This window comes from Sturnira hondurensis, unplaced genomic scaffold (genome assembly GCF_014824575.4).
Source record: "Sturnira hondurensis isolate 20B ecotype Veracruz unplaced genomic scaffold, ASM1482457v3 Scaffold0021143, whole genome shotgun sequence".
Taxonomy (NCBI): Eukaryota; Metazoa; Chordata; class Mammalia; order Chiroptera; family Phyllostomidae; genus Sturnira; species Sturnira hondurensis.
In genome coordinates this window covers 9,945,385-9,968,949 of record NW_028093774.1, presented here as the reverse complement: position 1 = coordinate 9,968,949, position 23,565 = coordinate 9,945,385, and the positions used below count along the sequence as shown (strand labels likewise).

Here is a 23,565-nt window from a genome sequence, read left to right as displayed (position 1 = left end):
TGTGCCCTGTGGCCTCTGTCACAACTACTCGGCTCTGCTACAGTCACGCAAGAGCAGACCTGGGCGATACATAAATGAATGAGCATGGCTGTGCTACAATTGAACTTTACTTACAAAATCAGGGGTGCGTTGGGTCTCACCATGGCCTGGCACCTGATATAGAGGAAGGACTCCACAAGCTTAGGGAGGTCAGAATGTTATAGCAGATTTTTTTCACGTACAACCTACATCCCCTCAAAACGTCTAGAAGAGAGTCCCGCCACAAAGCGCAGAGAAGTACGTTCACTGAGGGCAGTATCTGCACCCTTAAAAAGCTCTGTGACTGAGCTCCTGTGCAGGTCGGGAATGGGGGGTGTCACCATTAACAGGGGCTCCCTGACTCCACCAGGATAATCCTGGAGAAGCAGAGCCAAGAAGCATCACTTAACCACTTAAGGAAAGGCGAGGTGGGTGTACTGATAATCAGAACCTTCTGGCCTGCGGGGATCTCTGTTGGTAGCTAATTTATCATGACATCTCCAGAAACGAAACACATGAGCAGGCCACTAGATTAGTGTTAGATCTGTTTAATAGGAACAACTGCACACCAGGCAGCAAAAACCCCTGACTCAAAGCCACAATGGAGAGTCAGGTTCTCAACCACTTCTCAGGCCCAAGGCAACTCACACACTTGGAGCCCCTTGGTTAAAGGGAAGGCCAGGTCACACTGAGGAAGAACCACGCAGAACTGCCACAAGTATATGAAGTTTCTTCTAAGCATCTGTGGCCACTTATTAGAATGACTGTGACTAAGAAAAGGAAATACCCAAACTTTCAGGAATGACCACATGAGAGCTCTGAATTGACACTAATTCTGGAAAATGCAAAATGCTGCTGTCGTACACCAGTGGAAGGGGGTCTCATGATGGTCCTGGGGTAGATGACATGTTAGCCCAACTCTGAATTACAGTGCACCCAAGCGCCTGTGGACCCCACTCGGTTCCTGAATTGGAATAGATATGCTTGGCAACTGGCTCTGGGACCCATGGATTAAGGTCATTATGACAGGAAAAACTAAGTGAAAGCTCTGGAAATTCATCTCTCTACCAAGATAATAAACCAGAAGCCAAACTGCAAGCCTGAGAACTATAAAAATCAGGGACAATGACTTGAAGCAGCAGGAACGAGAATACCTCTCACGCCATCATTAAAACTTGCCTGTTGGGTCTGAGCTGAAATCAGGGGGATTTTAGATCGTCACCACAGATAATAAACATCCTCAGGTAGTGACTCTAACTGAAGCTGCTCTTCTAGACCTTTACTAGAACAAGTGAACACGGCCCCTAGCATTTTGCATGCAGCCATCACCCTGGTTAGTGCTTCTTCCTCCATACCAATTTGTAGGGACCACCAGAAGCAGTTTGCTTTTACCTGGCTTGTATCTTTGACACCTTCAAGCCTTGCCTCAGGGCTATTTCAACTCTCCTGTTCTTTGCCATAACACAGTCCACAGAGATCCTGATCGTCTTGACATTCCACAGAACATCTCAGTGGTCCACTACATTGATGACATTATGTTGAAGGGATCTGGGGAGCAGTAAGCAACAAGTACTTTAGATGCCTTAGTGAGATGGAAGTAAATCAAGAGAGTGGCAGGTAATCCCCACAGAAATTCAGGGACCTGCCGCCTCGGTGAAATTTCCAGGTATCCAATCATCTGGAGTATGTCAAGATATTCCCTCCAAGGTGAAAGCCAAGTTGTTGCACCACCCATCACCTACCACACACAAAAGGGGCCAAATGCTTGGCAGGCCTTTTTGAAAGCAACATATAACACATCCCAATGAGCTGCTTCTACCTATTTATCAAGTCACTTCCAAGGCTCCCAGACTTGAGTGGGGACCAGGACAAGGAAAGGCAAGCTGATTGTCTCCTTGGGCCTTATGGCCCAGCAGATCTGAAGACCCTCAAAGGTGTCTGTGGTAAACAGGGATGCTGTAAGGTGGCCTCTGGAAAGCTCCCAAAGGAGAACCAACGTGCAGAGCTCTTGGAGTTGAGAGAAAATCCATGCCCTTCTTTACAGATAACTATTTAACTTTTGAGAAGCAGCTTCCAGTTTGCTACTAGGTCTTGTTAGAGGGTGAATTTCTAACTATGGGATTCAGGTGACTCTGTGTCCAGAGCCTCCTATTATGCACTGAAATTTCCGTGACCAACCTAATCATAGGTCGGGTGTGCACAACAGCAATCTGTCACATGGAAATGGTAAATGAAAGACCAGGCGTGGACAGACCTGGAAGTTACAAGTAATTTGCATGTATGGGTGGCTCAGAATCCTTCAACAGTAATTCCCTCCGCAATGCCTCCCCTCTCTCTCAAGCTATACCTAGGGCCTCACAGGTACTCCTTATGATGAACCAGTTGGCCGGGGAAGAAAAAAATCTGAGCCAGATTTACAGATGTTTCTACACAGCATGTCCGTACCCATCTAAAAGCATTACAGCTCCACTCAGGGTGACCCTGAAGGACAGTGGTAAAGAGATAACTTCCCGGTAGCCAGCACTTCAAGCAATACATTTGGTTTTCTGTTTTTACACTAAGAAATGACCAGATTTACACCGATTCATTAACAACTGTTAACTACCTGGCCAAGCAGTTAAGGACTGGAAGGAACAGGTGAAAGACTGGAAACAAGGAGATCTGGACAATGGATGAGTGGATGAGCCTCTTAGAAAGGGCACAAGCTCTGAAGATTTTTGCCTCCTAAGATTGCTCAACAAAGGGATCCTCTGCAGAGAAAGCTCTCAATACTCAGATGAACAAAATGATCTGCTTTCTGGATATCAGGCAGCCTCTTTTCCTGGCTAGCTCACTTTCTCAGTGGGCCCATGGTGGCAAGAATGGATGGAGTCTAAGCTTCAGTTCAAAAACACAGACTTCCTACCAAGGCTGATCTTGCTACCACTACTTCTGAGTATCTAATCTGCCAACAGTAGAGACCAACCAAACCTCTGACACGGCACCCATCCCAAGGAGACCAACCTGGCACATGCCGATTACACTGGACCTTGTACATTACGAAGGGAGCAAAGATTTAGCCTCACTGGAATAAACATGAATTCTGGATTTTTCTTCCCCGTCAATATGCATTTGCTAGCACCACCATCCATGCTTCTGATCAAGGAACTCATTTCATTGCAAAGAATGTGCAGCATTAGGCTCATGCCCAGGGAATTAACTGGTTTTATCACATACCTCCACAACTCAGAGGAAGCTGCTAAGAAAATGATGTAATGGCTTACTGAAAACTAGTTTTTGGCACCATTTGGGAACCAACACCCTTAATTACTGGGGTTTCTATCTTACGGGATGCAATATACGCTTTGAATGACAGACCATTTTGTGTGGGTGCTGCCTACCTCCCAGCCAGCACCCATGGGTCCGGAAACCAAGAGGTGGGGGTGGGAGTGGCTCTTCTGTGACATCGAATAACCAGCCTGCACAGTTTGTTCTCGCATCCTGGCAACTCTGAGCTTTGTTCATTTGGTTTTAGCTCCCAAGAGCAGGGAGAATGCTTTCACCAGGGGACAAAATGTTCCCATTGAATTGGAAGATGAGACTACCATCTGGTCCTGTTGGGCAACTTACACCACTGAACTGACAGGCAAAGAAAGAGGTTGTTACTCTCCCGGCTGGAGTGACTGATGCTGATTACAGAGCAGAAAGTGAGTTACTGCTACACAATGAAGGCACAGGGGACTGTATCGGGAAACCAGGGGACTCACTGGTTTCTGTGATAAAGCTTAATGGAAAACAACAGCAACAAGAAAAAAACATAGCAAAGATACTGAGATTTCATATCATCCAGTAATGAAGGTTTGGGTCACCCTACCAGTTAAGTAACCCTACCCACCTAAGGTTCTGGCTAAGGACAAAGAAAGCATGGAATGGGTGATAGAGGAAGAAAGTCACAGATAGCAACCACAGCCTAGGCCCACTTTAGAAACAGGGACTATACAAAAATGCTTGTTATATGTATACATAAACTAGTTACTTCTTGCTCCCTTTTCCTCCTAATACTTAACGCAAGTTTGTTGGTAGTTAACTTTCCAGTTTAGTCTTAAGGCAACAGAATATTTAGTAAGACTGTTACTGAATTTGAAAGTAGTTAACACAGCAGCCATGGGTACAATGACTGTTCAGACTGGATGTCTTCTCTCTTTGGGGAGAGGGTAAGACCTCTTCACTTGTACCAATGGTAGCCGAATCTCATTCGGTGGAAATTTTTGGTAGAACGTAAGTGTAAGGTCAGTTCTGTGACTGTACTGAACTTCGAATGTGTGTATAAAGATGTATATGGATGCTGATTAGACAGAGGGGTAATTTGGGCTAGGTAACTTACTGCCTCTCTCTTCCAAACCTACCACTCCCTGGGCCTCGTAGAAGACTTCTCTCTTCTGTCAGATGACTGACACTCAGCTTTGCCAACCTAGGGGCCTAGTGAGACACTACATGCCCACAGCAGGGAAAGCAGCTCTCCTCCCTCCTTCGAGAGCCAGGGCACCGGTATGCAGGGGACCTGGCTGCGTTCCCCAAGTGCTGGCCCTACCGAGGCCTCGAGCAAGTTTCTTCCCAATCGCTGTAATGGCCCTAATGATCCTGCCACGACTAGCAGGCTCCAGCAAGATGCTCTGCCCAGACCACAGCCTTTGGCCGGGGTTAAGTTCTTCTCTAAGCAGAGGTGCTGCCACCCAGCTCTGGCCTACACCCTCCAGCCAGCTCTTCCTGCACCCAGTGAGCACCCTCCCTGTTCCACGTTTCCTCACCATTGACACGGAGTTCCGATGGCAGCCACGCCCTTTCCCAACTTGGTCCAGATCTCCATTAGGTTCTCTCTTCACTCTCCCTCCGCCAACCAGGGCTAGTACCTGCTCCCATAGCTCTTCCAGCAGGTAACCACCTTTTACTGGTCAACAATCTCTTTATCACATTTTCCAGGTTCATGTGACTAGTAGGGACTCTGTGCTATGACTGGACAGTGACTGATACAATCACCTAAAAAGTGTGACTGTGCATATAATAAAAGGAAAACCAGGGACAGATGCCTGGGGCATTTCTGTATGTAGAGACTGGAAGAAGAGGCATAGCCAACAGAGGAAACAAGAAGAGAAGCCAGTAGATGGGAAACCCCCAGTATTCATAGTTCCTAGAGCCGAGTGAGGGAAGTACCTCAGCCAGGAAGGAACAATCAGTTGTGTCAACAGCTACTATGAGGTGATAAGTGAAGAGTGACAGGTAACCAAGAGACCGGGAGCAGGTTCAGTGGAAACAAGCTAAAGGTCCACTGATGGATGAATGGATAAGGGAAATGTTTCAGTCATTGTGATATTACTTCAATAGCCATAAAAAAGAATGGAATCTCGCCACACGCAACAACACGGATGAACCCTGTGGGCACAGCGCTAGCTAAAGTGAGACAGAGAAAGCCAAGTACTGTGTCGTCTCACTGATACGTGGGATCTAAAACAAACCAACAAAAACCCAAAGCCCATAGACACAGAGAAGAGACTGGTAGTTGCCAGAGGTGAGGGCTTGAGGGTGGGAAAAATGGATGAAGGGAGTCAAAAGGCACAAACTTCCAATGACAGAATAAGCCATGGGGTATAATGTATATAGCATGATGACTACAGCTAATATTATATTCCATATTTGAAATTGCTGAACGAACAGACCTTAAAAGTTCTCAGCACAATAAAAACATTTTTTGTAGCTCTGTATGGTGATGGATGTTAACTACATTTATTGTGATGACCTTTTTATTTACATTATATACAAATATCAAATCATTATACTGTATACCCAAAACTAATCTCATGTGTCGATTATACTTCACCTAATAAAGAAAAGGAAATCTGATGAATATTAAAACCATGTATGTCACAAAGTTGACTGGTCAGGACTTCCGACAGCCCTGTAAAGAAAAGAATAATTGGCAACGTGGTTTTGTGTGCACAGAGAGGTGTGACTGTGGTTTGACCTTTTTAACCTTTGACATTGACAGTTCAAGCACAGAACCACTGAAATATGTGTAAGTCTCTCCAACTTTTGCCGATAAACAAACAAGACACCAGAGGATGAAAAGGCTGGATGTCAGGAACTTTTCAAAAAAGGGAGGGTGGGGGAAGGACAGTGACTGGAGTTTAGAGATTGTGACTAGTGTCAGATTTTTAGTTAAGTGTACATGGTAAAATTTAACAGTAACCCTAGAAGAAGAGACAGACTCTGCAACTTAGTAGAAGGAAGTAAAAAGAAATTAAACGACTGAATCACAAACCCATGTTATATAACTTCAACCTGGCCCTTGGGGCACTAGACAAATTCTCTCCTTCATCTGCTGATTCTGTCATATTTCTGAGTCACAAATGCCCACTTTTCCTACCAGGGCTCCTTCTACAGTATCCCCAAGCCACAAGTTAACATTTCTTACCACCTGACTCAGAGATCGGAAGCTCTCTGTGTATCCTCAGCAGCCCCGGGAGGACGGCAACAGCCTTGCTCCGACAACTGAACCCGCTGCCTCTCTGCCTGATGGACTAGTCTCATCTGCCTCCTGCAAACATGCCCAAGCTCTGTTTCATCCCAGAACAGCCTCCTCCCTCCAGCCCTGATGCCCTTTTTAAGTAGAGGCCTTCTTAGTTTTTAACTCTGAACTACACACAATCCATAGTCATAAAGGGTAGGAAACTTAACTTTGTTTTCTTCCCATATTCTTTCTTCCCACATGAGCCAGTTTTCAACTGGCTCAGGAGAGGCACGGTCACAGGCAGTCCCATAAAGTGAAGAGGAGGTATCACCAATTCCATTTATGTAGCATCATGAGCAAGTGACATGGAGTATTTAGTCTTTTTTTATACACTGACTGTTGCTTTCCTACATTTTTGAGGGTCTTAATATTGTGACAATCTGTGTTCAAGTCTGAGAGCCCCTTACCCTTTTTCAGTTTCCGGACAGCCAACATACAATGACTAGGAGAGAGATCCCATATTCTTAAGGTTTTGTCATCACTCACAGTAGCACAGATGGGCAGATAAGGATGTGTAGCCAAACCCCACACCTCTCCTTCCATGTGTCCCTATAAAGAAAACATAGTTAAGATGAATTTAACCTAAAGCTATGTGTATTTAGGAAAAAAACTGGGAATGAAAAAGGGGCCACATACGAAACCTGACCAGCTCAGGGGAGGCCTGCACAGCGGCCTATGAACCCAGAGACTGAAAGTAAAACTCCCCAAACTAAATGCACTTCATGGAGGGAGTCATGTTCTAGGTGCCGTTTTCCCCCAGCAAAGGTCAGTCTTTGCCTCAACCGAGCCTGTCTGTTGTCTTTTTTGCATGTCGCAAAACATACCTGATAACGGTAAGTTTGGAACATCAAAGTAATTTCCCTCTTTCCAAACTCCTCGAAGCACCACGCCAGAGAAAAGATTCAAATGCCCTCACTGAACATATTATCACGTCCATTGTTGAATGTTAACTATACTATGCCCACCTATGCAAAAGAAGTATTCCCTCCCCTTTGCTTTCTCTGGCCTCCCTAAGACCCCTAACACCTCCTCCTTCAATTGTGATGTATAAAATAAGGTACAAAACTGCTGTTCTCTGAAGCATTCTCTCAATCCGCTGAGATTTTGCTTCCCAGCAATTGTCAGTTTGACTGAAATAAATGTACAAAAATTCTTATAGGTTGGGTATTTCTCATGTTGACAAAACTAAACACAACTTTTGATAATATATGATAATGACAGAATAATGCATAATGAGATCTGCTGAAACTTTTTATTTTTTGCAATGCACCATAAAACACCTTTGTAACAACTGGATCTCCACACTTAAAACGTAAGCAACGTACTATTAAAATTAGCTTAAAACCCTAACACACGCACTGGGTGGGGAGAAGGGAAAGAGAAACTGGCTGCCCTGGAAGGTCACCAAGTGCTGTGTAGGGGGACATCCTGCAGGGCAGAGTACGCAGCGCCACAGACCCCCTCACCCCTAAGTGTGGAGAAAATAATATATACATTTAAAAACATTTAAAGTCTCTGGAAATGGTTCCAAGGAGAAACAGCAAGTGAAGAAACATTTAATCACCAGAATATGAGCTCATTAAGAACAGCGAAAGTCTGTGGTGTTTGAGCCGAGACCCAGCCCGCTTCTCCCTCTTCCTTACCCATGTGGAAGCCCCACAGTGGCCAGATGGACCCCAGAACACTGCCCTTCCTCCCCACCTGCTATCAGAGGTGACCTTCCTAGAAGGGGCGGGTGTCGGCACTTCTCATCTGGCCCTAGTACCTGTTACTGATGCTCAATTCTTGGTGGGATCTCCCTTCCTCGGCCCGCCCTTGTTCTGAAGTGTTTCCTCTACTGTGGCTGCAGTGCCCCTGACAATATTGGGGCCTCAGTGTTGACCCAGCAACACCGGAAACTACTGTTCCCTCCCCCACACCAAGCACTGAGTTTCTAAACGAAGGTGCACTCGGAAAGAGCACTCCACTGTCCTTGCCCACAACTTGACAGCCTCAGATCAGAGGTTTTGCCTGGAGAGAGAATCAAGTCACAAAACAGTTCTTAATTCTTTCTCAAAGGAACTGACTTCATTTACTGCACAAATGTGGAAAAGTTCCAGCCCAAAGGTGCTCTCAAAAGCAAAGGAGGCAGTGGTGAAAGGTAATTGGGAGGCAACTGGTAGACCCAAGGGCCACAGAGGCTAATCTGAAAGTCAGCTAGTTTGTCCAAAAGAAAGAAGCAGAGAAATCTCGGGGGTAGCTGGGAGAAGGCTGCTTAAAAAGTCAAAACAAATCTCAAACACTAACCTGGGGAATGGTTCCTTTTAAGGAGCTAAATTTAATTGGTTTAGTCTGTGGAGCAACTTATTCTCCAGGAAAATGTTGAAAACAATTGTGCTCTAATGGCCAGTGGCGCTCTGGGAAAGAGGCCATCAAAGAGGAGAGAACACTTCCCAAATCATTTCATGAAGTCAGTGTTACCCTGATACCAATACCAGAGAGACATCACAAGAAAACTACAGATCAATAAATACCCTTTATAAATATGGATGCTAAAACCCTCAACAAAATACTAGCAAACTGATTCCATTACAGGATTATATACAATTAAATGGAATTCATCCCAGGAATGCAAGGTTGGTTTAAAATCTGAAAACCAATTAATGTAATACACCATTATGAGTAAAATCGAAAACCAAAACCACATGATAATCTCAAAAGACAGAGAAAAAGTATTTGACAAATGCTTTTGACAAAAACATGCAACAAACTAGGAATAAAAGTGTAATTCCTCAACCTGACAAAGGGCATCTATGAAAAAACCCATAGTTAACACTTATTCCTAAAATTAGGAATAAAACAAGGATGTCTGCTCTCACTACCTCTATTTAGCACGACATGGAGAGTCCAGTCAGGATAATTAGACAGAAAGAAGAAACAGCAGGCATCCAGATGAGAAAGGGAAAGTAGATGACACGACTCTGTGTACAGAAAACCCTAAACAAAACAAAACCCACTGAAAAAAACATCAGACCTAGTAAGGTCAGTTATTTTTCATGAAATAACTATGAGATACGTACACTACAGATTATAAAACACTGTTGAAAAGAGTTAAAGATCGAAGTAGATGGCAAGACCCATGTCCCCGGATCACAGGACTCAACACTGCTAACACACATGACTTCCCAAACCGGATCCACGGAGTTCTGTGGCCACTAACACTGTCGTACAAGTTTTTGGTACACATAATGAATGCATGCCTGTGTGTACATGCATTCCCACACTTTTAATTACTATAGTCTTATATTATCTTTATTTCCAGCATGAAGTTTCACAAAAACTTGGCTATTTTAAAATATTTCCCCTCTGGATGATTTTAAAAACACTTCCCAGATTCTGTGAACAAATCTCATTATGATTTGGATTACAATCATATCAAACTTATAATTTATTCAATTCTTTTATGCCTTTAGTAAAATGTTCCACTTTCCTTAACATGGGTCTAAAAATGGGTCTTAACATGGGTATAAAGATATCTTACATATTTTTACCTATATTCATTCCCGGTTATTGCAGAGTTTTCTTTATAAGCACCTTTTTTTGGTCATATTTTCTAACTGATTCTTGCCAATGTACAGAAATACTATTGTGTGATTTTGCATCTACTCACTTTACAGGGCTCCCTAATAAGGTCTACTAAATTTTCGGTTTATTCTCTTGAATAGTCTCCGTATATGGTTACACTCTCTGCAATACTGACAGTGCTGTTTCTAACACACTTTTCGTTTTGTTTGACTAAACTGGCCGATACCTAACACGCACAGTTGGGCGATAATGGTGAGAAGTGGTATTCTTATCTTCTTTCTGTTGTATAAGGGACAGTAGGTTTGAAATCTAAACTCTATAATAAATATAAAAATATTAGGATGTCACTTATGACATTTAAAAATCTTAAAACCATGAAATTGTGTGTTTTTCAACAGTGCCATCTATGGATCCCTCCTTAAAAGCAGACTTGTCTAATATTTTCCAAGAGCTCCTGAACATGGTGATAAACACCATGACTCCATCATCTCTTTACTTCAAAGGAATATTATGTGACTAAATTAAAGAGCAGGACGTGGAGGTGTGACGGCTAACTTAATGTAAAATGTGTTATCTGCTTGTGCGTTCTCCCTGGTACATCAGGATACTACACGACCTCTGATGTGCAATGCTCCCATCCAAGTGTCCTCTTCGGTATCTTACCAGGAATGCAGTGGGGGTTGGAGAAAATATAAGTCTGTAGTAGGAAAGAACATAATTTTTTTCAGGGTAAAAGGCAAACCCAAAATTGGTGTTACTGTACAGAGCTGCATGAGACAATTTTCATTAGGGTGGAGGCGCGATTTTCAACTGGTGTGCCATTGGAGTTTTTAAAACATCTAGCACCTGACCACTCAGCCAGAGAGCTCTTTCCCCTTAGATTGTAAAATAAAAACATGACAACAGCCAACACAATAGCCATCCAGTGTGAACGAATCAAAAGTACACTTTTTTTTGCCAGATAGGCCAAATATGTATTTTTGCTACACCGAATTTTAGCAATTAGATTGTGTGTGCCGTGAGAGAGCAAAGACTGAAAACCGCTGGTTAGATCCGCCTCGCTTGGTGTGTTTTACACTATCAATTTATTTCCCTCCCTACTTTTCAGAAAAGCATAACACACATAAGAAATGACATGTGAAAAATTAATAAAGCATTCCCTGCTGTTTCATTTTACATTTCCACCACACAGATTTTTGTATTTCTGGATTTTTTATTAATATACAGGGTGAGGCAAAGGTAGGTTTACAGTTTTGAGTATGCGAAAGTTTTTTCTGGTATTATTATTTATTAATTATTGTATTATTTTCCGTGTGACCAACTGTAAACCTACTTTTGCCCCTCCCTGTATTTTCTTTGATGCTTTCAGCAATAAAGTTTTAGCATACACTCACTTTTAAATTTTCTAAGTTAGAAACCTGAGAAAGAATGAAATAAAGTGAAGAGTTTCACAGAGAAACAATGGCCTTAGGTTCAAAAAATATACTTCAAAGAAATAAAATTAAATATGAAATATATGAACTCAGTTAAATTAATTACAAATGGTTTTGCTTTCCACTGGTTTGTTTTGCAATAAGAAATTACTTAAAATATTGGCTATTATCCACATGATATCATGTTCATTTGTTTACTGAAGCTATACATTTAGCTATAACATTTAAATTTCTGGGTATATAGTAACATTAACAAATATTTCCCTACTTAATTTAACATCATTTTTCACCACTATCAACTTTGGCTCTTATGTACTGAATCAATTGTATATATACAAAAGGAAAAAGGAATATTAATATTTGAAATTACCTGGACCAGAAGTGTTATTGGACCACTTTTATCCACTTCTAGTATTTCACCATTCTTTGTGCCAACTAAAATATGACCATGTCCTAATGCTATGGCACGAATAGACGGGTTGTCTTCTAAGAGAAGACCTGAAATATTAAATGGAGATGTTGTTCTAGGTATGCAGTTACTATAATACAAGTATACACATGTATATTGCCAATGATGCTTCTTGGTAATGATAATCACACTGCAAGAGTCCTTTCTCCTATATTTTAAGTATTCTAATAAATGCACCGCATTTTCCCCATTCAATTTACTAATCTCCAAAGTACACACCACCTATATACTACAACTGTGTGATTCTCTACAATCCCAGATCCCCTACCACCATTCTGACCACTGTTTCTCCTCCTCATCTTTGTACCTCCTTATCCACCTCCTGACCCTCTAAGAGCATGTACAATATTCTGGCTAATCATTTTAATTCAACTCAATTTAAGATGAGTTCATTTGTGTCTGCTGTGTCCTAGGCAGGCTTGGGAAACATGCTGGTAAGCATGCTAGAGCCAGCTTCGGCCCTCACAGAGCATGTAATGAGAAAAACAGACCTTGTCTGTATGAGAAGCATATTGAAAAACAGCACAAAGTAAGGGAATTTGAGCTTTCCTTAGAAGGAGGATGGGGGGAGAGGAATCATCCTAGAAGAAATAATGTTTGAGATTTGAAAAATAAATATATTGTCAGGTAACCGGAGGGGGTAAGAGAAAAGAACGGGAAAATTCCAGGCAAAAGGACAGTTGTGCCCCCCTCTCCAGGGGATGTGTTCCATGACCCCCAGTAAACATCTGTACCTGTGGAGAGCACCAAACCCTCTATATGTAATGGGGTGCATCCAGGCCCCCCAAGGAGGGGTCTGTAACAGGGTCCAAAACTCGGGGTGTCCAGGAAATACAAAAATACAGGCTGTCCCCCACCCCCACAAGTCTGGACTGGGGGATGGGACACGTGGAGCAGGGCCATTGAGAGTTATTTTGCATGTCAACAGTTGGCCAGTTTCATACCTAATACACAAAAATGGTTATTTTACATATCTATAGCTGCTGGCTAGCTTCGGGGATATGTTAAGTAGCTATGGTCATGCTCTGAGCCAGAGAGACTGGAGTGACTGCGAACCATAACATAAGTGGGGGGCAGCTCCCCCTGGCTATAAAGCACCTGTGTGAGAGCTTGGAGATGGTTCGCTCCACGCCACGAGGCCACGCCTCCCGGGACTAACCATGGCAGCCACGCAAGGCTGGAAAAACAGAGGAGTGCTGGCCGGGGCGGCAGGTTGTGGGAGGAGCTGGAAATGGGGTTCCAGAGGGAGATTTGTGCCAGGATCTAAACCCAGACGCGGCGGCCATGAAGGTTGGAACCACACGGCTTAGGAAGCAGGAGAGCAAGATGGAGCGGCCGTCCAGAGCTAGCAGTCTGGAAGAGTGCGACCTCCGGGGAAGGAGAGAAGTGAAAGGGCTGGTGGGCCAGGAGAAGGTGCCCTGTGGGTTTGGACTAAGAACTGGAGATCCTGGCAACACAGGTGGTGGTGCTGGGAACCACGGGGGGCTGCCAGTTGAGCACAGATTACTGGGAAGAACCGGGGGCCACCTGAGCCATGGACTTCTATTTTCCCCTGAGAAACAGTACCCCTGACTGGCCTGACTGGGCAAAGGGCTGGGGAAGGACTGACTGTGTGTGTTTCTGGGTGTTTTACAGGACTTTGGGTATTTAATGGCAACATGCTCCCATTACTCTAAACCTGTATAACTTTTTGAATAAATAGTTCCTTCCCTTTTCACCAAACTCTGGCATTGAGAGCCATAATTCCAATTCCTAAGGGTGGCAGGCAAGGCGAATCTAGTACAGAGGGTCCCCAGGGGAGGGGAGTTCCATTTGGTAACAGTATCATCCCCCCACACTGGTCTGTTCTACAACATACAGTACTGTAGCTTCCTACACATACATACTTACCATAAAGTTTAACTTATAAATTAGGCATAGTAACAGGTTAACAATAGCTAATAATAAAATCAAACAATTATAACCATACATTGTAATAAAAGTTATGTAAATGTGGTCTCTCTCAAAATACCTGATTGTACTGTACTCATCCTTCTTCTTGTGATGTGAAATGTAAAAATTTTCACCTTTTCACTCAAAAGAAGCACTTTATGGCTTCTTTCTGCCGTTTCTGAATTACCAGCATCACCGCTCTTTGGGCCCATTACTAGTAAGATAAGGTTTACCCGAACACAAAAGCTGTGAAACCACAACACTGGAGGCTAAGTGACTAAGGGGGAGGGGTGTACTCAGCCTGGATACAAAGGGGAGATTCGTATTCCGGGCAGGGCAGAGTAGGACAGCATGGGATTTCATCGTGCTACTCAGAACAGTATGTGCTTCAAAACTTAGGAACTGTTCATTTCTGAAGTTTTCCATTTAATATTTTCAGACTGCGGTTTGCCACAAGTGAATGCAACTGCAGAACTATGGCTTGGGTTGGGGAGGGGGCAGCTATTGAAACAGCACACAGAAGGGCCTGGAGGTCAGGGAGTTCATGGTCTTTACTGCTGAGGGAAAGGCCTGAAAGGCTAGAAAGGCAGGGTCACTAAAACACCAATGTGAAACAAAACGCCAAGTTTGAAAACAAACTCCTGATTGGTGGTAAATGTGAGGCTCACACGGCAATTTTTTTTTGAAAACTATAAATGTTAAAAATTAACATTATGCCCTGGCTGGTGTGGCTCAATGGATTGAGCAGTGACCTGCAAACCAAAGGGTCGCTGGTTTGATCCCCAGTCAGGGCTCATGCCTGGGTTGCAGGTGCGTGAGAGGCAACCACACACCGATGTTTCTCTTCCTCGATCTCTCTCCCCCTTCCTCTCTAAAAATAAATAAAATCTTAAAAAATCAACATTACTAAACTTGTTCTTGGTTAATATTTTACTATGTGTATCACAGAATAGATTTTGAAAGGACAGCAGTGACTCTAGCATTCAGTGAAGTAGCTTCTCCCATTTAACTGACGCCTGTCTGGTAAGGAAGAAAAAATATACTCTATTGGTTCCACTCAGTGACCACATGTGTTAGAGACATTAATATTTTCTTCTACAAAGTGAATTAAATATCAAACCACCTTTAGATCCTGGGGCCAAAGCGGCTCTTTTTATAGCATAGGTCTTGAGACATCTTTCAAAGGAGTCGTCCCAAAGAGCTACTATACCATCTTTTCCTCCAGTAACAAATCCCTATAAAAGTAAGAGTTTCAAGTTAATAAAGATCTAAATATTTTTAAAATAATAAGCTTCTTTATACCAAAAATTCTAGGGGAAAGAACATTTATAGGCAAAAGTTACTGCTTGTAGTGAACAGAAATTAGTATAAGAACCCACTGCATATTATACGGAATCTAAAAATATTTACAGTGACACTAAACACTCTACTTTTAGGACAGGACTTTAATAACCCACTTTGACCCTGGCTAGGTAGCTCAGTTAGTTAAAGCATCATCCAAATACACCAAGGTTGTGGGTTCGATCCCCAGTCACTGCACATAAAAGAATCAATCAATAAATACATAAATAAGTGGAACAACAAATCAATGCTTCTCTCTTTATCCATTCCTCTCTCTCTCCCCCTTTCTCTCTCTCTAAAGTCCATGAATTAAAAAAATTTTAAACTATAATTTGGAACCATAAGGTGGCTCCACTACTGTCAGCAAGTTACACATATTCTCCTAGAGACCCATAATCCCACCTTTTAAAAAGAAAGGACAATATCCATGGCTACCTCACAGGACACAGTGATAATACACAAAGCACTTACACAATTCTAACACGTAGAAAGTGATGAACAAACATTAAGCTAGACTTTTTATTTTTTTAAGCAGCAGACATCTTGCTCTGGGTTCAGGAGGTTGAAAGGAGAATAAAACAAGGTCAGAAGACGATCTCGTTACTGAGCGGCTCAGCTAACTGAATGCCAGCGCTCCTGCCCTTCTCAAAGTGCTCTACCCTCCATGATTAAATTCTGTCTCACTTAAACCGGCCACAGGGGACTTACTTTTTCCAATGCATGCATACTGAACACGGGCCCATCATGTGCTTTAACTGTTTTTACGAGGAAGATGTCTCTCCAGATGCACACATCTCCTGTGGACGTTCCGGAAAAGGCCATCTCTTCGGTCCAGCCATACACAGCGCACATCATGGTGTCATTTTTCCCCAGTGTGCCTACGTAGCCTTTCCTTCCAATCAGTCCTCCCCCTGGTTCGTAAAAAACACTATGAAAGTTCCACTTTCATAAGATACAAAGTTATAAGCAGTACAATTTCTTCTACTGTTGTTGTTTAAATAGAAAGACATGTAACAGTGAGAAGCGTTAAAGAGAAAAACGCAGTTGTGCAATGAGTGACTGGGCAACGCCGTGCCCGGCTGCAGCAGCCACACTTCGGGCTGCTCTCAGGCCACAGCATTTTGAATAAACAAAAGCACATATGTCTTAAAGCAGTTTTAAGCAGTCCTCAGCACTTTTGTTTTTCAAATCTTTTACTATGACATATTTAAGAATACAAAAAGGTGTCAAAAACAATACCAAGTACACCTATATAACTACTATCGACTTACATAAAATTACTAGAACAACTGATGTGATGCCATTCCCACCTCCCATCTCCACCCCCTCCTATTCTGAACATGCTGGTGACTCTCATGCATTCTTTATACATATCTGACAGCTTATTTACGAATTCCTAGGTAATACACTGTAGTATTTTTCTTGTTTTAGAATTTTTCTGTAAATACCATTCCATATGTATTATTTGCAACTTGCTTTTCTTCACTATTTGTTATGGGGTTTTACACCTGTTGATTTGTACCTCTAGAAAACTCATTTTTATAACTATGTAGAATTCCATTTTCCTATTAATAGGCACTTAAGTTGCTTCCAAGTTTTTGCTATTGAAAACAATGCTGCTTTAAACATCCTTGGAAGGGCCTCTTCTGTACCAGGGCAAGGGATTCTCTAGGAGTACCCTGGAATGGCTTTGGTACGTGCAACAGGGACATCACATAGAGGAGATACACTATTCTCCAAAGGTGACACATCGGCTCCCACTCCCAATGACAGTAAAAGGAGTTCCTTTCTACTGTTTAGGCACACTTGGTATTCTTAGACTGGGGATGTGAAATGCCAACTGAATTTTACTGTGGTTTTAACTTACACTTCTCTGATTATTACTGAGATTTATCTTTTCCTATTTTTATTGACCACTCAGTACCTATTGATATCTTTTGCCCATTTTTCCAATTGAACTCATTATTCACGTATTCATGAAATGTATAATCCAGGCACTACTCAAAGTAGTAGGGACAGAGCTCGGAACGAAAGTGACAACAGAATTCCCTTCTTTCATGGAACTTCCTGGGTGACAGGTAGTCAATAAATATGACAAATAAGTAAAAGGTACAGTATGTTAGATGCTGATGGATGCCGTGGAGAAAATGTAAGCATAAAAAGGAGTCAAGAACTAGGAGGGGTCCATTTCCAGTAAGGAGGCTGAGAAAGGCCTCCCTGCGAGGCGGTATCTGAAAGAAGACCTGAAGAAGGCAGCAAGAGCAAGTCATTTAAGAAGAGAGTTGGAGGCCGAGAGACCAGCATGTGCAAAGGCCCCAACACAAGAATGTGACTAGGAACAACCAAGAGGCCAGTACAGAGAAGCAAATAAAGTAAGGAAGGCAGTATGGGAGACGGGATCAGTGAAGTCAAATGCAGCATCACAGACCATTGTAGGAGTTTAACTTCTACTCTACATGAGATGAAAAACACTTGGATGTGGAATGACAGGATACAGCATATCATTTATTAACAGATTCATTCTACTTTCTGGATTGAGAGTAAACTGAAGGGCAGCAGGGATGAAAAAAGTTAGAAGGCTACTTCAACCACCTGAGCTAAAGATAAAGGGAGCATAGCCCAGGGTGGTGGCGTGGAGGATGATGAAAAGTAGTCATGTTCCAAATGCGTTCGGAAGATGGTCTTTTCTGAACATGGGGGCCAGAGTTGTTAGTGAACCTGGAAGGGCAATTAAGTGGAGTGGGGGGAGGAAAACAAAAAACAAGACTGAGTTCTCTCAAGAGAAAGAAGGCGAACATAAATTCCCAAGTGAAAGGGTGAACCACTGCTTGGAGCTTGTTTTCGTACACAGGTAAGAAATTAGTAACTGGAGGGTGGTGTTAAAAGATGGCTTTGTTTGGTTGTATTTATTTAAAATGGAGAAGTAACACCACTCTTGCATGCTGAAGGGAAGGAGTCAGTAGAGGGGGAAACTGATGATGAGGAAAGAAAGGGAAGAAGAGTGGGGGTGATCACCCTGAGTGAGAGAAGGGATCTAGTGCAAATGTGGAGGGACTGGCCTTCCTTGGAGCACAGGCTACGCATCTGGAGCCAGGTGGGCAAACTATGGGCTGAGGGCCAAATCCTGCCACCGGGCGTGGTGGTAGGCACCCACTGGAGCTGCTTTGCACCATGAGCTGCTGAGGCCACACCTGTTCCCCGAGCCTGTTTCCCTGATTGACAGCTGCCTACTAGCAGCTGCCTAGGGCTTCAGAAGGTGACCATCCACAAATGGCGAACTCTGCTAATGGCAACTGCTGGGCATCTAACAGTGGAGTCATGACCCAGGGGCTGCCCTGCCTCTGGCCAGCTGCCCAAGCTGAGAAGGCAGAACTCTCCCGGAGGAGCCGAGTGAAGCTGACCATGGTCCCCTCACCCCAACCCGCCAGTTCCCTTCACTGCAGCAGGCTGATCTCAGAGATGACGTCTCCAGTAGACGGCACTAGTTGCACACTGGCAGGGCAGGGCAGGGCTTCTCTCTCTTGTTCTACAAGTACCAATGTAATATTCTTGATTTGGGGCCTGGAAAGTAAATACGAGTATTTACTCTCTAGCCATTTATGGAAAGAGTTTGCCACCCCTGGTTTAGACACTCATTAGTTGGGTTTTCTGATAACACACAGTATTAAAAGGTCATGTCACTGTTGCCCTCAAAAAGCTTTCAGTCACTGGCCCCGTCAGCCATGGAAGAAAGTTCGAATTCCTTAGAGGAGAGACTAATAATTAATAACTCGGAACCCTCAAAGCCTACATATGGAACTGGAGGTAAGAATCTCCCTCCCACTTAAGCCTCAGGCTTAAGTCATCTAACTTAGTTTACATAAAGCTATGCATTTAGACATTTAAATAACAGACTAATAAAGTGGTTACTTATTCCCCAGTTGGCTAGTACACTCTGCGGACCAGAACCCCAAAAGTGAGGAAGGTTGAAATGCACACCAAAGTCTTACCATTTATCCTTTTATGGTTTAGTTTCAGGTCTATTATGTCTGATCAAACTTAAGGAAAAAAGTTAATGAACTGTAAACCTTGTCATTTTAAGGCTATTTACTTTCCTTAAGTCTCTTATTTAAAAAAATATTATAGTTTTTCCAATACAGAAATAATAAACATTACTTGCTTAGAAATTACAATTCCAAGTGACTTAGATATTCAAACTAGAAGTTCTGCTTAAATGTACAGGAATGAAAATTACAAATGGGAAAACAGTTCTTTTTACTTTGGAAATGTGTATAAAATATTATCTGGTAAGTTTGTGATAAAGTATTAAATCCAAGTCTGAAAAATCTTTTGTGTTTTATGTGGTTTACAATTTGGAAGTCAACTTGAGAAATGCCTTCAAAAAGACTATTCTTCTAGACTTCCGCCAAGATGGAGGCATAGGTGGAAAGACTGTGCCTTCTCCCACAACCAAGTTTGAATACAACAAAGGTTTGGAGAACAAGGACACACCCAAAGACCAGAAAACTGAATTATATGGAAGTCCGACAACTAGGAACCATTCAACGGGGATGGTAAGAGAGGCAGAGCCAGCAGCGGAGCTGGGTCAGGCAGGACAGATCCCCCGACCTAGGCATGCAGGCAGCCCGGAACCAGTCAGGGTGTGGGGCAGACTGACCACGGTCGCACATTCGCGCATAGTGAGACGCACCACGCAGGCCCCAGGGGGCGAACCCAGTGGTGGAGGGCTGACAGCGGTGGCACACTCGCATGCAGTGGAACAAAACGCATGGGCCTGGTGACAGTGGTGGCTGCGGCGCCGGTGGGGGCCGCGGCGGCAGGCGGCAGACGGGAAGCCATTGTCCCTCTTTGACCCCACCCCCACATACACTGTCACAACCCAGCGACTTAGTTGCCCTGTTCTAGTGAACACTTTAGGGCTCCGATCCTGCAACAGAACAGGCACGAACAGCCCAAAAGATGGCGCAAGAAGAACTCAAAGTCCCAGAGCCAATAACTCTAAGCAACCAAGAAATTGCCAGCCTCTCAGAAGCACAATTCAAGACACTATTTATCAGGATGCTCACAGAACTGATTGATTATAGTCACAAATTAGAGGAACATATGAAGGCTAAACGAATTGAAATGAAGGGAGATGTCCAGGAAACCAATAGTGATGGAAAGGAAACTGGGACTCAAATCAATGGAATGGACCAGAAGGAAGAACAAAACATCCAACCAGAAAGGAATGAAGAAATGAGAATTCAAAAAAATGAGGAGAGGCTTAGGAACCTCCAGGACATCTTTAAACGTTCCAACATCCGGATTATAGGGGTACCAGAAGGGGGAAAGAAACAGCCACGAGTGGAAAACTTATTTGAACAAATAATAAAGGAGAACTTCCCCAGTCTGGCAAAGGAAATAGACTTCCAGGAAATCCAGGAAGCTCAGAGAGTCCCAAAGAAGTTGGACCCAAGAAGGAACACACCAAGGCACATCATAATTACATTAGCCAAGACCAAAATGAAGGAGAGAATCCTAGAAGCAGCAAGGGATAAGGGGACAGTCACCTACAAAGGAGTACCCATCAGACTGTCAGCGGATTTCTCAAAAGAGACCTTACAGGCAAGAAGGGGCTGGAAAGAAGTATTCCAAGTCATGAAATCCAAAGACCTACAGCCAAGATTGCTTTATCCAGCAAAACTTTCATTTAGAATGGAAGGACAGATAAAGTGCTTCTCAGATAAGGTCAAGTTCAAGGAGTTCATCATCACCAAGCCCTTATTATATGAAATGCTAAAGGGACTTATATAAGAAAGAGATGATTAAAAATATTAACAGTGAAAGGACAGCAAACACACAGTTATTAACAACCACACCTAAAACAAAAGCAAACCAAGAGGACAGCTAGATCAGGAGTGGAACCATAGAAATGAAGAACACATGGAGGGTTAGAAACAGGAGGGTGGGAGGAGGAGAAGGGGGGAGAAGGCACAGAAAATAGCATAGATGGTAGGTAGAAAATAGATAGGGGGAAGGCGAGAATAGTGAGGGAAATATAGAATCTAAAGAACTTGAGACACGTGGTTATAAACTAAGGGGGGGAGAATGGTTGGGGAGGGAGTGTGTGGGTGGAAGGGAATGAAGGGAGGAATAGAACAACTGTAATGGTATAATCAATAAAATATATTTTTTAAAAAAAGACTATTCTTCTCTAATACATGTTTCACTTCTTCCTACATTTATGTATTTTCCCTGAAAGGTTTAAGAATACTGAGACTTTGATGTCAAATTGCTGGAATTTATTTATTTATTTATCTTTTTTAGAGGGGAAGGGAAGGAGAGAGGAAAGAAACATCAATGTATGGTTGCTTCTCGTGCATCCCCTGCAGGGAACTGGCCCCTGCCGGAAACTGGCCTGCAACCCAAGCATGTGCCCTGACTGGGAATCGAACCGCGATCGTCTGGTTCGCAGGCCTACGCTCAATCCACTGAGCTACACCAGCCAGGGCCAAATTGCTGGAATTTTTTAAGTACACTAATTATGTGGAAAAGAGACGTTTTCCTTTTAATTATTGTTTTTTAAGATCTTATTTATTTATTTTTAGAGGGAGAGGAAGGATGGGAGAGAGGAAGAGAAACATCTATTGCAGGGTGTCAAACTCATTTTCACCGGAGGCTACATCAGCCTCACAGTTGCCTTCAAAGGGCTGAATATAATTTTAGGATTGTATACATGTAACTACTCCTTAATTAGGGGCAAGGAGCTCAGCGCTCCTTGAAGAAATAAGGTGTCACCCTGGGTAGCAACAAGGTGTCAGGCCGGAAAAAACAAGGTGAGTGGAAGGCCAGATTCAGCCAGATTCAGCCAGTGGGCCTTGTGTTTGCCACCTGTGATCTATTGGTTGCCTCTCACACACCTCTAACTGAGGAGTTGGCTTGCAACCCAGGAATTGAGCCCTGACTGGGAATTGAACCTGAGACCTTCTAGTTTGTAGTTCAGCACTCAATCCACTGAGCCACACCAGCCAGGCCTTACTCATATTTTCTTAATTAAAGATTTTTAAATTTATTTTTAGAGAGAGAGGATAGGAGGGGAAAGAGAGGGATAGACACCAATGCACAAGAAAAATATCAATCAGTTGCCTCTTTCAGATCCCCAATGGGGATCCGGCCTGCAACCCAGGCATGTGTCCTGATTGAGAATCGAACTGGCGACATTTCAGTCCACAGGCCGCACTCAATCCACTGAGCCACACCAGCTGGGACAGACATTTTCATTTTAAAATGTGAATTTCTTTCATACTTACTAATTTATAATTAAAAATAACTGAAGAGATAAAACATTCCATTTCTACATCATTTTATAGCATATAAAATTTTTTTAGAAAATGCCTTTAACAGAAAAAAGGAGTATGGATATCACTTGCTTAATTTCATAAGTTAAATCCTTTTGCAAATATGAATACTATACCAATGCAGCCAATAAATGATGATAAAATAAATTTTATATTTGTTTAAAATGTACCAAGGCAACTGTGAATCACTTTTTTAAAACTTTTTATTTTGAATAATTTTTGATTTTCATAAAATATGCCAAGACAACATGGTGATCTCATCCAGTACTCCTGACTCAGTTTCTCCCAATATTAGCAACTTACATTTTTACAGACTATCAAAACTAAGAAACAAACATGTAATATTAATATATAACTATTAACTGAACTCCACACTCTCTTCAGATTTCACCTATTTTGCCACTGCCTCTTTTCTGTTCCAGGATCCACTTTACAATATCACACTGCACTTGGCTAAATCACTTTGAAAAGTAATTTCTTAAATTAAAAAAAATAAAAAGCACTATCTTACCTGCTCTACGCCAAAATTTCATGTGTTTAATTCCAGCTGTAATTAATTTATCAGGCACGCAGGGGTTCATCTTTACAACAAAAATCTTATCTTTACTTCCTCTGAAATAAATACCAAAATGTTTTAATTCCTTTAAATTTTTTTTCAGAAAATAAAAATTATTGAAGACATGTATAAAAAATACAGTATAAATCTGCTTTCAAATCACATCCAGAATACTTTGTTTTTGCTTTCAAACCTCAGATAGTTTTTTTCATGTTTTTTCACTGTTGTTCAAGTACAGTTGTCTCAATTTCCCCCACCACTCTCCCCTACCCCAGCCACCCCCACTTTCCACCCTTAATCTCACCCCCCTTTAGTTTTGTCCTTGTGTCCTTTATATATGTTCCTGAAAACCATTCCCTCTTTACTGCCAT

The 23,565-nt window shown here is 42.6% G+C and overlaps 1 protein-coding gene across 7 annotated transcripts in view; it reads right to left on the bottom strand.

Annotated features, from left to right (window-relative positions):
• EML5 (EMAP like 5) overlaps nt 1-23,565 on the bottom strand; it is a 125,868-nt gene that overhangs the window by 46,876 nt on the left and 55,427 nt on the right. For 6 of the 7 annotated variants that reach the window (XM_037031603.1, XM_037031604.1, XM_037031605.1 and 3 more), the window contains exons 17-21: nt 23,150-23,250; nt 16,010-16,212; nt 15,084-15,195; nt 11,930-12,057; nt 6,970-7,111 (exon numbers count right to left, since the gene is read on the bottom strand). In XM_037031603.1, coding sequence (XP_036887498.1) covers nt 6,970-7,111; nt 11,930-12,057; nt 15,084-15,195; nt 16,010-16,212; nt 23,150-23,250 — 686 coding nt within the window. Of the gene's footprint in view, nt 1-1,410; nt 1,567-6,969; nt 7,112-11,929; nt 12,058-15,083; nt 15,196-16,009; nt 16,213-23,149; nt 23,251-23,565 lie in introns of all 7 variants that reach the window. The other variant, XR_005064362.1, reaches the window with a different exon arrangement.